At 51.1% G+C, this 11,167-nt stretch overlaps 1 protein-coding gene across 1 annotated transcript; it reads left to right on the forward strand.

The window, feature by feature from the left end:
• Nucleotides 1-2,072: 2,072 nt before the first annotated feature.
• Nucleotides 2,073-11,166, forward strand: UCK1 (uridine-cytidine kinase 1). Its single transcript, XM_054007163.1, has 7 exons — nt 2,073-2,181; nt 5,664-5,823; nt 7,609-7,705; nt 7,939-8,081; nt 8,190-8,284; nt 9,591-9,639; nt 9,971-11,166. The coding sequence occupies exons 1-7, from the start codon at nt 2,083-2,085 to the stop codon at nt 10,156-10,158; spliced, it is 831 nt and encodes a 276-aa protein (XP_053863138.1). The 5' UTR covers nt 2,073-2,082; the 3' UTR covers nt 10,159-11,166.
• The last annotated feature ends 1 nt before the right edge of the window (nt 11,167 follows it).

An 11,167-nucleotide genomic window follows, 5' to 3' on the forward strand; every position in this document is an offset into this window, starting at 1 on the left:
CAGGGAGCCCCAGGCCCTTTAAATTGCCACCAGAGCCCCACTGCTGGAGCCCTGGGGTAGGGCTGCGGGGCTCTGGGGGCTATTTAAAAAGTCCGGGGCTCCCATTGCTTCTACCGCCCTGGCCCTTTAAATAGCCACTGGAGCCCCGCCGCTTCCCCAGGGCTCCCGCGGCTATTGAAAGGGTTGGGGCGGTGGAAGCAGGGGATTCCCGGGCCCTTTAAATAGCCCCCGAGCACCGGGCTGCTGCTGCTGCTACCCCGGTGGGGTAGGGAGGAGGAGGGGGCACTTACCGTACAGGGTGGGCTGTACCCGCACCCTCTGCCCGCACCAGCCCCGCATCCCTTGCCCTGCCTGCAGCCAGCCCCTGTCTCCAGCCAGACTCACACCCCCTGCCCTGCCTCCAGCCAGCCCCGCATCCCCTACCCGCAGCCAGCCCCTGTCTCCAGCCAGACTCACACCCCCTGCCCTGTCTCCAGCTCCACACCCCCTGCCCTGCCTGCACCAGCCTGTCTCCAGCCAGCCCCGCACCTCCTGCCCTGCCTCCAGCCAGCCCCGCATCCCCTACCCGCAGCCAGCCCGTCTCCAGCCAGCCCCGCACCCCCTGCCCTGTCTCCAGCCAGCCCTGCACCCCCTGCCCTGCCTCCAGCCAGCCCCGCATCCCCTACCCGCAGCCAGCCCGTCTCCAGCCAGCCCCGCACCCCCTGCCCTGTCTCCAGCCAGCCCTGCACCCCCTGCCCGCAGCCAGCCCCTGCCACACCCCCTGCCCTGCACCCCCGTCTTGCCTGCAGCAGCCTCGCACCCCCTGCCCTGCCGCTGCCCGCAGCCAGCCCCTGCCGCACCCCCGGCCCTGTCTCCAGCCAACCCCTGCCGCACCCCCCCTGCGGCCCTGCCCAAAGCCAGCCAGCCCCGCACACACCCCTTCCCGCACCAGCCCTGCACCCCCTGCCCTGCCTGTAGCCAGCCCCGCACCCCCTGCCCTGTCTCCAGCCAACCCCTGCCCGCACCCCCCTGCCTGAAGCCAGCCAGTCCCGCACTCCTCTGTCTCCAGTCAGACTCGCACCCCTTGCCCTGCCTGCAGCCAGACCCTACCTCCAGTCAGCCCTGCCCTGCCTCCAGCCAGCCCCATGTCCAGTGGTGCCCTGCAGTTCCCAGGGCATAACCCTGCACACCTGCTTCAATGAGGGGGGCAGCTAGGACCCACACATGTGCACACCCCCCCAGGGAGTGGTGGATGACCCACACATGTGAAACGGAGCTCATTTCTAGTTCAGGCCCATCGTTTTAAAAAACTTTAGGTAGGGTTAACATACATCCATATTTTCCCGGACATGTCAGGCTTTTTGGTTCGTAAATCGCCGTCCGGGAGGAAATACGGACGTATGGTAACCCTGTTGGTACAAAAAATACATACTGTGGCACAGCCCTTAAATCAGAACTTTTTATGGGGAACCGGTTGCTAAGTAATGAAAGGCTTTTTTGACATTTTTTTTTTATAGTCATCCCTGCTGGGGCCCCGCCGAAAATGTTCGAATTTGGCCCTGCATTTCCTAAAGCCGGCCCTGCTATTTCCCCCCCCCCCCCCCCCCTGATTGTTCACACTTGCAATCTGGTCACCCTAGGGCAGGAGGGGAGGCTGAGCACTGGGGAGTTGTCATTGTGATTTTCCTGACAGAAAATTAGGGGTTGGGTTTGGGGGGTGGGAGGGGTGTTGGCAAAATTGCAGGTTTCCCATGGAAACCCAGGTTAGGAAAGGGGCGGTTTCCATCTGAACAACCATTGCCATGGCCTGCTCCCAGCCAGCTGCAGTGATGATCCATCCACCCCTGGTTTGTAACTCTCCCCCTGTTAAAATATCACCCCCACACACGCACCCCAAGTCTCTCACTCCTGTCACACCCCTGTCCAGCTGGTCTCTTATCACAGGGGCCGCAGAGCCGACTGCGCAGGCTCTAAACGCTGCAGCTGCAGGGACTACAGCTCCCAGGCTGCCTCACGGCTGCCCGGCGGCTCTCCTAGCGGGCAGCGCGGCGCAGTGGCTGCTGGGAGTTGTAGTCCCCCTGCGGCAGTGGCGACTGGCGAGTCATGGCTTCGGCGGGCAGCAGCCTCGGCGGGGGGGAGGCCGAGCGACCGCACCCCAGGCCCTTCCTGATCGGGGTGAGCGGCGGCACCGCCAGCGGCAAGGTAGGAGCCGCCCCCGGGGCTGCGCCGGGCCGGGGGGGGGGCATGGGTGAGACGAGTCTGGCCGGTCTCAGCTCAGCCCCGGTCCATACAGCGCTGCAGGGGGGCTCAGCCTCCAGCCCACAGAGCTCCTTGTGCCCCCGCCGGGGGGGCGCCCTCCGGGGTGCTGCCGTCCCCACCCCCCGGCGCACTGTCCAGGTGCTGGGGACACCTGTGGAGGGGGAGGAGCCAGCGCCAGGTGTTTTGGGCTGTGGCTATAGGGAGCCCCACATCCGCTTTGCAGCCCGGTGGGTCCCTGTCTACGGAGCGGGTACCCCGCTGTGATGGTTTTGTGGGGGGGAGGGTTTGGGTGCCATTCGTGTGTCTCATTCCGGTTCCCAGACTCCCAAGGGAAAGGAGTTTGTTCGGTCTCGTCTCTGCTTGCGTATAGATCAGCCTCGAGAGGCGGCAGCAGGGAACCAGGCCTCCTGGGGTCTATCCCCAGCACCCTCAGTCCCCAACGTGTGTGACTTTGGGCAAGTCACTTCACCCATCTCTGTTCCCCGGTCTGCCAGGTTAGCAGGATACTGACCTGCCTCGCTGGGAGACTGACCTGATATTTGTAAAGTACATTTGCTCCAAAGTATCATCAGTATTATTATTATTATTAGGGACCAGAACATCACCCCTACTTTCCTTCACCAGCTGAGAGATCCTGGCTAGCACAAACCGCTCAAGCTCCTGGGCTCAAACACATGTGGCAAAACGTGGGACAAAGACCCAAAATGAGACACGAGAAAAGGGCAGGTGATTTAAAGGACACAGGCTTCCATAGGTCAGCAGCAGTTTTCTTCTCTCTTGCCACAGTTGCATGAGGCAACATTTCTGACATCAGTGATTTACCATGATAAAAGTGAGCACACACCAAACCTGGAGGTAAACAGGGATCTAAAATGAAGTGCCGTTCTCCGAGCAAGACCAGCAAACTCCCAAGGGGGTTGGAACCAGAAGCCTTAGAGCATGAGCCTCCCACACACCCACCAATCTCTCACTCTGATTGCTTGTCCATGCGTAATCTTTATTTTGCAGTAACCTTGTCCTGGGAGAAGAGATGTTTGTTGGGGAGCCTGGGGGGAGGATGGTTTGTGTAAAAGGTAGAGGTTTGCCTAACAGGAGATGCGGAAGGAACCTGCACTTTGCTCTCAACACAAATATTGACCCAGCCCAACTCCAGAGCTGACCCCACTTTGATCTAGGGAGATGGATGGAGCTGAGGAAAAGCCAGTGGCTTTGTTTGGGCTCTGTGGGTATGTCTACACTGCAGCTGGGAGCAACTTAGCTCCCAACTTAGCATGGTGGCTTAGGCTAGCCACCCGAGTCCAAGCCCCACCAATCAGACCCCCAACGAGGGGGGGTCTGAGCTCAGGTCACTAGCTTGAGCTGCCATGTCCACACCGCTTTTGTTAGCAACTAGCGTGAGCAGACGTAGCATGAGTCTGTCGCCCCAGGCTGGGAAGCTTGCTCCCAGCTGCAGTTCAGCCCTACTCTGGGTGGTGCGTCCCACTCTCTGAGAAATGGTGTTTTAGTTAGGGCAAGATCCAGTGATAAATGTTATGTCTGGGAACCCTTTTCTCAGCTCTTTTCAATGTACACAACCTATTCAAGGCTCTTTTTTGATGGGCTGTCAGCAGAGACTAAGTTCTGCAGAGAAACTAAGTTGCCAAGGAGGGAATGTCGACTTTAATGGAGAGGCAGAATGATCGAGTGGTTGGCGTAAGGGCCTTGGAAGCTAGAAACAACCACCTCGCGGCTAGTTCTCTGAAAACATTGGCTCAATGTGCAACAGCAGTCAAAAAAGCTAACAGAATGTTAGGAACCATGAGGAAAGGGCTAGATAATAAGATGGAAAATTGCCACTGTATAAATCCATGGTACGCCTACACCTTGAATACTGTGTGCAGTTCTGGCTGCCGCATCTCAAAAAAGATATATTAGAATTGGAAAAAGCACCTGAAGGGCAACAAAAATTATTAAGGGTGTGGCACAGCTTCCATACCAGGAGAGATTTAAAAACTCGGCCTGTTCAGCTTGGAAAAGAGACGTTAAGAGGGGATATGAGGTCTAATACATCATGAATGGTGGAGAAAAAGTGAATAGGGAAGTGTTATTTACCACTTCACATAACAGAGGAACCAGGGGTTATCCAATTAAACTAATAGGCAGCAGGTTTAAAACAAATGTAAGGAAGTACTTCTTTACACAGTGCACAGTCAATCTGTGGCACTTGTTGCCAGGGGATGTTGTACAAGCCAAAAGTATTACTGGGTTCAAAAAAGAAAAGTTCATCAACGGCTATTAGTCCAAATGGTGAGGGACACAACCTCATGCTTTGGGTGTCCCTAAACCTCTGACTGCTAGAAGCTGGGATTGGACAATGGGATGGATCACTCCTCTGTCCACACTTCTATATAATTTATATATGGAGATATACCTATCTCATAGAGCTGGAAGGGACCCCAAAAGGTCATTGAGTCCAGCCCCCTGCCTTCACTAGCAGAACCAAGTACTGATTTTTGCCCCAGACCCCCTCAAGGATTGAACTCATAACCCTGGGTTTAGCAGGCCAATGCTCAAACCACTGAGCTATCCCTCCCCCCATCTAGCCCTTCTGAAACACCTGGCACTGACCGCTGTCAGAAGACGGGCTACTGAGCTAGATGGACCATTGGTCTGTGGCCATTCTTACGTTTTTAAATTGAACCTTGGTTCTAGTCCATGTTCTGTTGCTGGTTTACTTGGTTGGTTACTTAATCTCTCTGTGCCTCAGGTTTGCCGTTTGTAAAATGGGAATATCTCACAAACCTTCCCCCAGCCCTCAGGTAGGCAGATGTGATGAACAAATGTTTGTACAGCATTTCTGGAGAGAAGGCGCTGTAGCATTACAAAGTAGCCTTGTGTATCAGATACCTAGGGAACCTGGAATACTAGTGATAGGAGACTTAGCCTCTAAGTCTGAACTTCTCTATCGCAAAACCTAAATTGAGCCTTCCCAGCACAGTGAGTGACAGGGTTGGAATTAGATTTGTGAACAGAACCTGCCTTGAGATGGCTGCCATGGCTCCACTCACCTAACACTGTATCTTAGGTCAGTTCCACTCGATAATCTCTGTGCCCCCATGAACCCATTCTTCTGCCCCATGTCCCCGACTGCTTCTTGTATCCACATCTCCCCTCTTTAAAGCTCCCTACAGCCTGGTGGATGGGTTTTGAATTAGGCAGGAGAGGAGGTATAATGAAGTGCTTAAAGCACAGGAGTGGGTTCTGTCCCTGGCTCTGACATGTGTTGGGGGGCCACTTAACCTCTGCCTTGTTTTGTCCACTATAAAATAAGGATGGTTCTTACCCACCACCTCCCAAGACTGCTGTGAAGTTGAATGTTGGTGAAGCCCTGATGGACGGTGCTGCAGAGGGTGGTGGTTTGTGACTGGCTGCTTGTTGTTCCTCAGTCCACAGTATGTGAGAAAATCATGGAGCTCCTGGGACAAAATGAGGTGGATCATCACCAACGAAAGCTCATCATTCTGAGCCAGGATAGGTTCTACAAGGTCCTCACTGCGGACCAGAAAGCCAAGGCATTGAAGGGACAGTACAACTTTGATCACCCAGGTAAAGTTTTAAAGATCTCCCCGCCCCACTTCATGTTTGCCTTTGGGGAAGGAGGAAGTGTGTATGGGAAAGGACATTGATAGGAGACTGTCATGGAAGGGCAAAATAGCTACTGCTCTTAGCTACAGTAAATACCTCAAAGCTACTCACTGTGAGCACCATAGCGGGTGTGCATGGTGCTTTCTATGTAAATAAAAAGACCGGTCCCTGCCTCTGCGCGCTTACAGTGCCATTAACCATCACCTGCTGTTCTGCCACAGCTCTACTATGTGTGCTGATGTCAGAGTGCTGTTTGGTCTTTCCAAACTCTGCTAGTGCCAGGAATCAGAGCTTCCCGCAACCTATTGCGAGACATTTGCTGTGCGGGGAGGGAGCCAATTCTAAAGGAATACAAGGAAAGTGTTTCCTCTGGGCACATTAGTTATAAGAGCCAGCAGAAACTGATGCTTCAGTTAAGCATAATGCGAAGACCCCTCCCACTTACTCCCATGGGAAATCTCAGCGTTCCTGGGGGTGGCCTTCCTGAGAGGGTTCAGTGCATAGAGCACAGCACTAGGACTCAAAAGAGCCTGTTCCTAGCTCTACCACTGCATTTCTGGGTGACTTTGGGCAAGTTACTACTCTCCTCTTATTACTGTGGCACCTCTCAGCCCGTCATGGACCAGGACCCTATTGTGCTAGGTGCTGTACAAATGTGGAATGGACCGTCCCTGCCCCGAAGAGTTTACGTGCTTCAGTTATCTGAAAAGGGGCATAAGCCTGACTTGGTGCACGGTTTAATTATTGTTTGTAAAGGGCTTTGAACAGGCAGAATGGAAAGTATTGAACACCCCCAAATCTGGGTATATGGGTTCCTGTACCTCAACCCTGCCCAAGTGAAAGGCAGGGAGAATTGCAGTGGCAGTTAATAGGGAAGAAAGAACAAAATTAATTCGTTTCTGACTGAGTTCTTAGAAAAACTGTACAGTAGCTTCATGTTGTGATTGGTGCCTGTGTTGTTGCTGGAGCTAGATGCCATCGTACTGTTGCTTTGCAGTGGGAGTTAGTCTAATGCTGTAGGTCTGCGGAACATTAACGCTCACATGATGCTCGATCACCTGCTGGTTTCCAGCTGCTAAAATGCATTAAAAGAAACTAAAAACACATCAGATACTTTCCTAATATACTTCTTTTCTGTGTAAGCAACAGCTGTCCTTGCCCCAGAAATGTTACATGATTGCAAATGGGAGCCATTCCCTGCAGTCCATCCTGGACAAAAGTGGAAGAACACCTGCTGTAGGTTAAGCAGCACTGCTCACTCTTTTCAAAGGCAGGACAAGTGGATAAGGCTTCCCACACTGTAATTCTGTTTTGGTTTATGTTAACTTAACATTTTTTGCATTTTATTTCAAGCTAATGCAAAAAATGTTAAGATTTGGCTTTTCTTGGTCCTTTCCCTTGCTGAGCTGTGGTTGCCATGTCCATCTGTAAGCTACCAGGCCGTCTAGATGGCAGCTTTCATGTCTGTTTGGATTAGTCTTCATTTCTGTGTCAAAGACACTTTGTACCTGGATGCAGTGATTACATTCTCTTTGGGGTTATGCTACAGTTTTCCTTTAACATGACTTAGGGATTGGATTGCTGTAGCTAGAAAGGAATAAGCCAGGAATACCCCCCCTTCCTGGGTCTGGTAACGTCAGACAGAGGAATGTTAGTAGACTTAAATCCTTCAGTCCCAGGAAAGACTGGCAATATTTTGGTCATAACAGCACCTGGGCCTTGTTTCTTTATTCCTTCATTTTGCAGGTGCTTTTGATAACGATTTGATGCACACAACCCTGAAAAATATTGTGGAGGGAAAAACTGTAGAGGTGCCGACCTATGATTTTGTAACCCATTCCAGGTAAGTCTCAGTTCTTAACAAACGTCTTCCACACAGTGCTGGGCAGAGTTAGCATGAGCTGCCCTATCTCCCTGGCCCACCCTAGCTGAATGTGTGTGGTCTTGTTGCAGAGGGCTGGAGGGAGCAAGAAGAGCTGGGACTGGGTTAGCCGTGTTTAATGGAATGGAACTGCATGTTAGCATTCAGTGTTGAAAGCCACTTTGTTTGAGACTTTGTCCATATACCCTTGGCAGGTTGGCAGAGACAACAGTGGTCTATCCTGCAGACGTGGTTCTTTTTGAGGGGATCCTGGTATTCTATAACCAAGACATTCGGGACATGTTCCATCTCCGACTCTTCGTTGACACAGACTCTGATGTTCGGCTGTCCCGCAGAGGTAATACCCTGGGCTTCTGCTCCATTATCGGCCACCTGCTTGCCTTGTGGCAATCGTCTCTATGCATACGATAAAACTCACTGCCCCTTGTTTTTCCCCCTGCCCCAGTTCTTCGAGATATGAAGCGCGGGAGGGACCTAGAGCAGATCCTGACTCAGTACACAACCTTCGTCAAACCTGCCTTTGAGGAGTTCTGCTTGCCGGTACCAAGCTTTTCACTTCTTTAAAATCAGACATGTTTTAAGGGACTGGAGAGGCAGTGGAGGCTGAGTGATGGTTATTTATACTGTAGCTGAAGAAGTGGGACTAGGGCCCTTTGATTGGTATAAAACACCCAAATCATAGCTGTTTGGAGCAAAAAGTAACATTTAGTGAAGATCCTATTGTTCAGATTTAATCTTTGCATTGAGTAAAATTCCCAGTAGTTTAACCCCTGGCAGTTAGCCACTGTTAGTCCTAGATATTAAAGAAACTATTGAGCCATCCAGCCGGTCTCCCTTTCATTGCAGACAACACAACAATTTGGTGTAGCTGAGTTTGGCTCAGATGTGAGGTCCTACTCAGCATGCCATGAATTGGAGTGTTGGAACCTTCCCAAAGTGTGGCCACTGTTGTGCTATTTATACATCTTTGTAAAAAGGGGCTATGCTGAGCGACTCCATGGGAATGGTTTAGGAGATAAAAACAGGTCTGTTGCACCTGGGATGTCCTCTTTGGCTGTGTGCCATCTCTCCTCCCTGCTTCTCACCGGAGCTGCCATGTCATGGTTGTTTTCCAGGCGGCTTTACAAGCAGTGGGTATTTATAGTGCTATAAGTGGTTTCTTTTCTCACTGATTGCTGACATGCCCAGCCTATGCCTAGCCTTTCATGTATGTAATAGAGTGTCAGTTGACTTGGAACACTGCAGTATGACCTGGGGGCAATGCTCCCCTTCCCTCCTGCATGTGATTCTACAGGAGAGGAAGCGGCTGCCAGTTCGGTGACCATATAAATAAATTAACTTGTTAGTGCTTGAAGAATGCAAAACAACAATTTTTACTTTGCTCTAGCAGGAGGTCGGTGGTGGTCTTTAAGTTAAATCCTATAAGTGCAGTAGCAAGATCAGCATCCCTGCTAGGAACTGCCTTTTTATAAAAAGCAGAGACAGGCAGCAGTTCAGCACACAGACAGATTTACAAGCAGCATGTGGTGTTCTGATTGGAACCAATTCTAATGAGATTGACCGGCTCTTGTTGCAGTGAGTCAGGCTATGCTGAACATCAGCTTCAGGTCACTGTAGTAGTAGGAGAGGAGAGGAATATCTTGAGCGCTTTTAGTATAGAGGCAACTGTCCCCCACCTTTTAAGCTGTCCCGTCACAGCTACAGAATTCAGGAGATAGTAACGTTCAGTTGACCACACAGACTTTTCGATACTGCTACCATCGCAGTGACCCACTTTTTCAGATCTGGGGCTGTTGGTAATCATCACTGTGAAAAGCCAAGCCCTACTATTGTTTCTGATTTGCAGACAAAGAAGTATGCTGATGTGATTATTCCTCGTGGAGTCGACAATATGGGTAAGGGATGTTTACTGCTTTAATTGAACTCTGCACATGAAATCAGAGCCCCACATTCTCCTACTGAACACTGTTGTAAAGTGGAGGGGGCAGTGCTTAGAAACTGACATGGATTATCCCTGACTTTGTTTGAATCAGGACTATAGGTTTTAGCATTATGTTGTTGGGCTCTGACCCCAAATGCAAGCAGCACCATTGCAATGAAGAGTAGCTGGTTCACACATTGACTCAGACTGGGCTGTTTGTTCCACTATTTTTTTGAGCAGGTGGCTGTGACAAAGAGCTCGCCCAACCACATGCATGTGTCAGATACTTACTTTTCTTTTTGCAGTTGCTATAAACCTCATTGTGCAGCATATCCAGGACATTTTGAATGGCGACATCTGCAAGTGGCAGAGAGGGGCGATGAATGGGCATGGTCGGACATACAAGCGATCGTTCCCTGAGCAAGCAGAGGGCAGCACCGTGCTGGCAGCTGGCAAACGATCTCATCTGGAGTCCAGCAGCCGTCCCCACTAACCAGGTGGGGGGCTGAAGAAGTTGCTTCTGTTCCAGACCAACTTTTTTAACAAACTGGTTTGTGACATGCCCATAGCAACTTAGGGGCAGATTCAAGAGGGTTGTGTGTGTGTCTTCTCACGGAAGGAGCTGGATTATTGATCCAGGACCTGGTGTTAGATGGCATTGTGTGCTGAAATCCCCCTAGGAATTAAACCCAGTGGGATACAAGATTAATAATCTCCCCTCATGGTGCTTTTCCTTAGCAGCAAGGTTGGCTGCCAGGAAAACAGCTCTTTGCTCCAAGTGAGACGCAGCGAAGAGCCTTGTTTTTAAACAAGCAGGTACAGGTCCCCAGCTGCCCCCTGAGATCTGGCACTGCCATGGACAGTTCACCCTTCTCTGTGGGGAAAAGGACTGACCTCTGCAGTTGTGCCAATAATGAGAAGTCTATTTTACTCAGGGCTGAGGAAAATTAGGCTTCTCTTGGGCAACTGGCAACTTACAGTCAGACAAAGGAGCGGTGGGGCTCCGCCTTCTAGTTGAGGTGTTTTGTCACTAGTTGCTGAGCCTAACTACACGCTATGTAGCAGAGGCTTCAGTTTTTGTGCCCCATGTCAGGAAGGCTGACCTTGGAGAACACTTCAGTACTAATTGGGTGCAGAGTCTGCTGGGCCGAATTCATTTGCAGACATGGTTTATAGTTCTCATTTCTTCCCCAAAGCAGTGTTAAAGCTCAGGCATTCAGCTCAGAGGGCTCTGGCACATCCTAAAATGAGCAGAAGAAAAGCCACAAACTTAATGTGAAATCCCAGGCTCTAGCTTAGTGCTCCCTCTCTCAGTCCACTAGTGACATTTTAAAACAAACACCAATTGGTACCTCCTGTCTCTCAGGTATAGTCTGTAAATGCAGGCTTAAGCCTAGCAGGAAGAATTGGTTATTGTTGAAGATAATCTCTTATAAAAGCAAAGCCTGGCTCGAGTGGTTGTGCTGCTTTGACTAATAAACCAATGAAGAAACAACAGCCAC

This window comes from Malaclemys terrapin, chromosome 17 (genome assembly GCF_027887155.1).
Source record: "Malaclemys terrapin pileata isolate rMalTer1 chromosome 17, rMalTer1.hap1, whole genome shotgun sequence".
In the NCBI taxonomy this organism is placed as follows: Eukaryota; Metazoa; Chordata; order Testudines; family Emydidae; genus Malaclemys; species Malaclemys terrapin.

Excerpts from the sequence above, each read along its gene's own strand:
- UCK1 (XM_054007163.1), top strand. The coding sequence starts at position 2,083 with ATGGCTTCGGCGGGCAGCAGCCTCGGCGGGGGGGAGGCCGAGCGACCG. Across the intron at positions 8,285-9,590 it reads TTGAGGAGTTCTGCTTGCCG|ACAAAGAAGTATGCTGATGT; the intron begins GTACCAAGCTTT and ends TCTGATTTGCAG. Across the intron at positions 9,640-9,970 it reads TCGTGGAGTCGACAATATGG|TTGCTATAAACCTCATTGTG; the intron begins GTAAGGGATGTT and ends TTCTTTTTGCAG.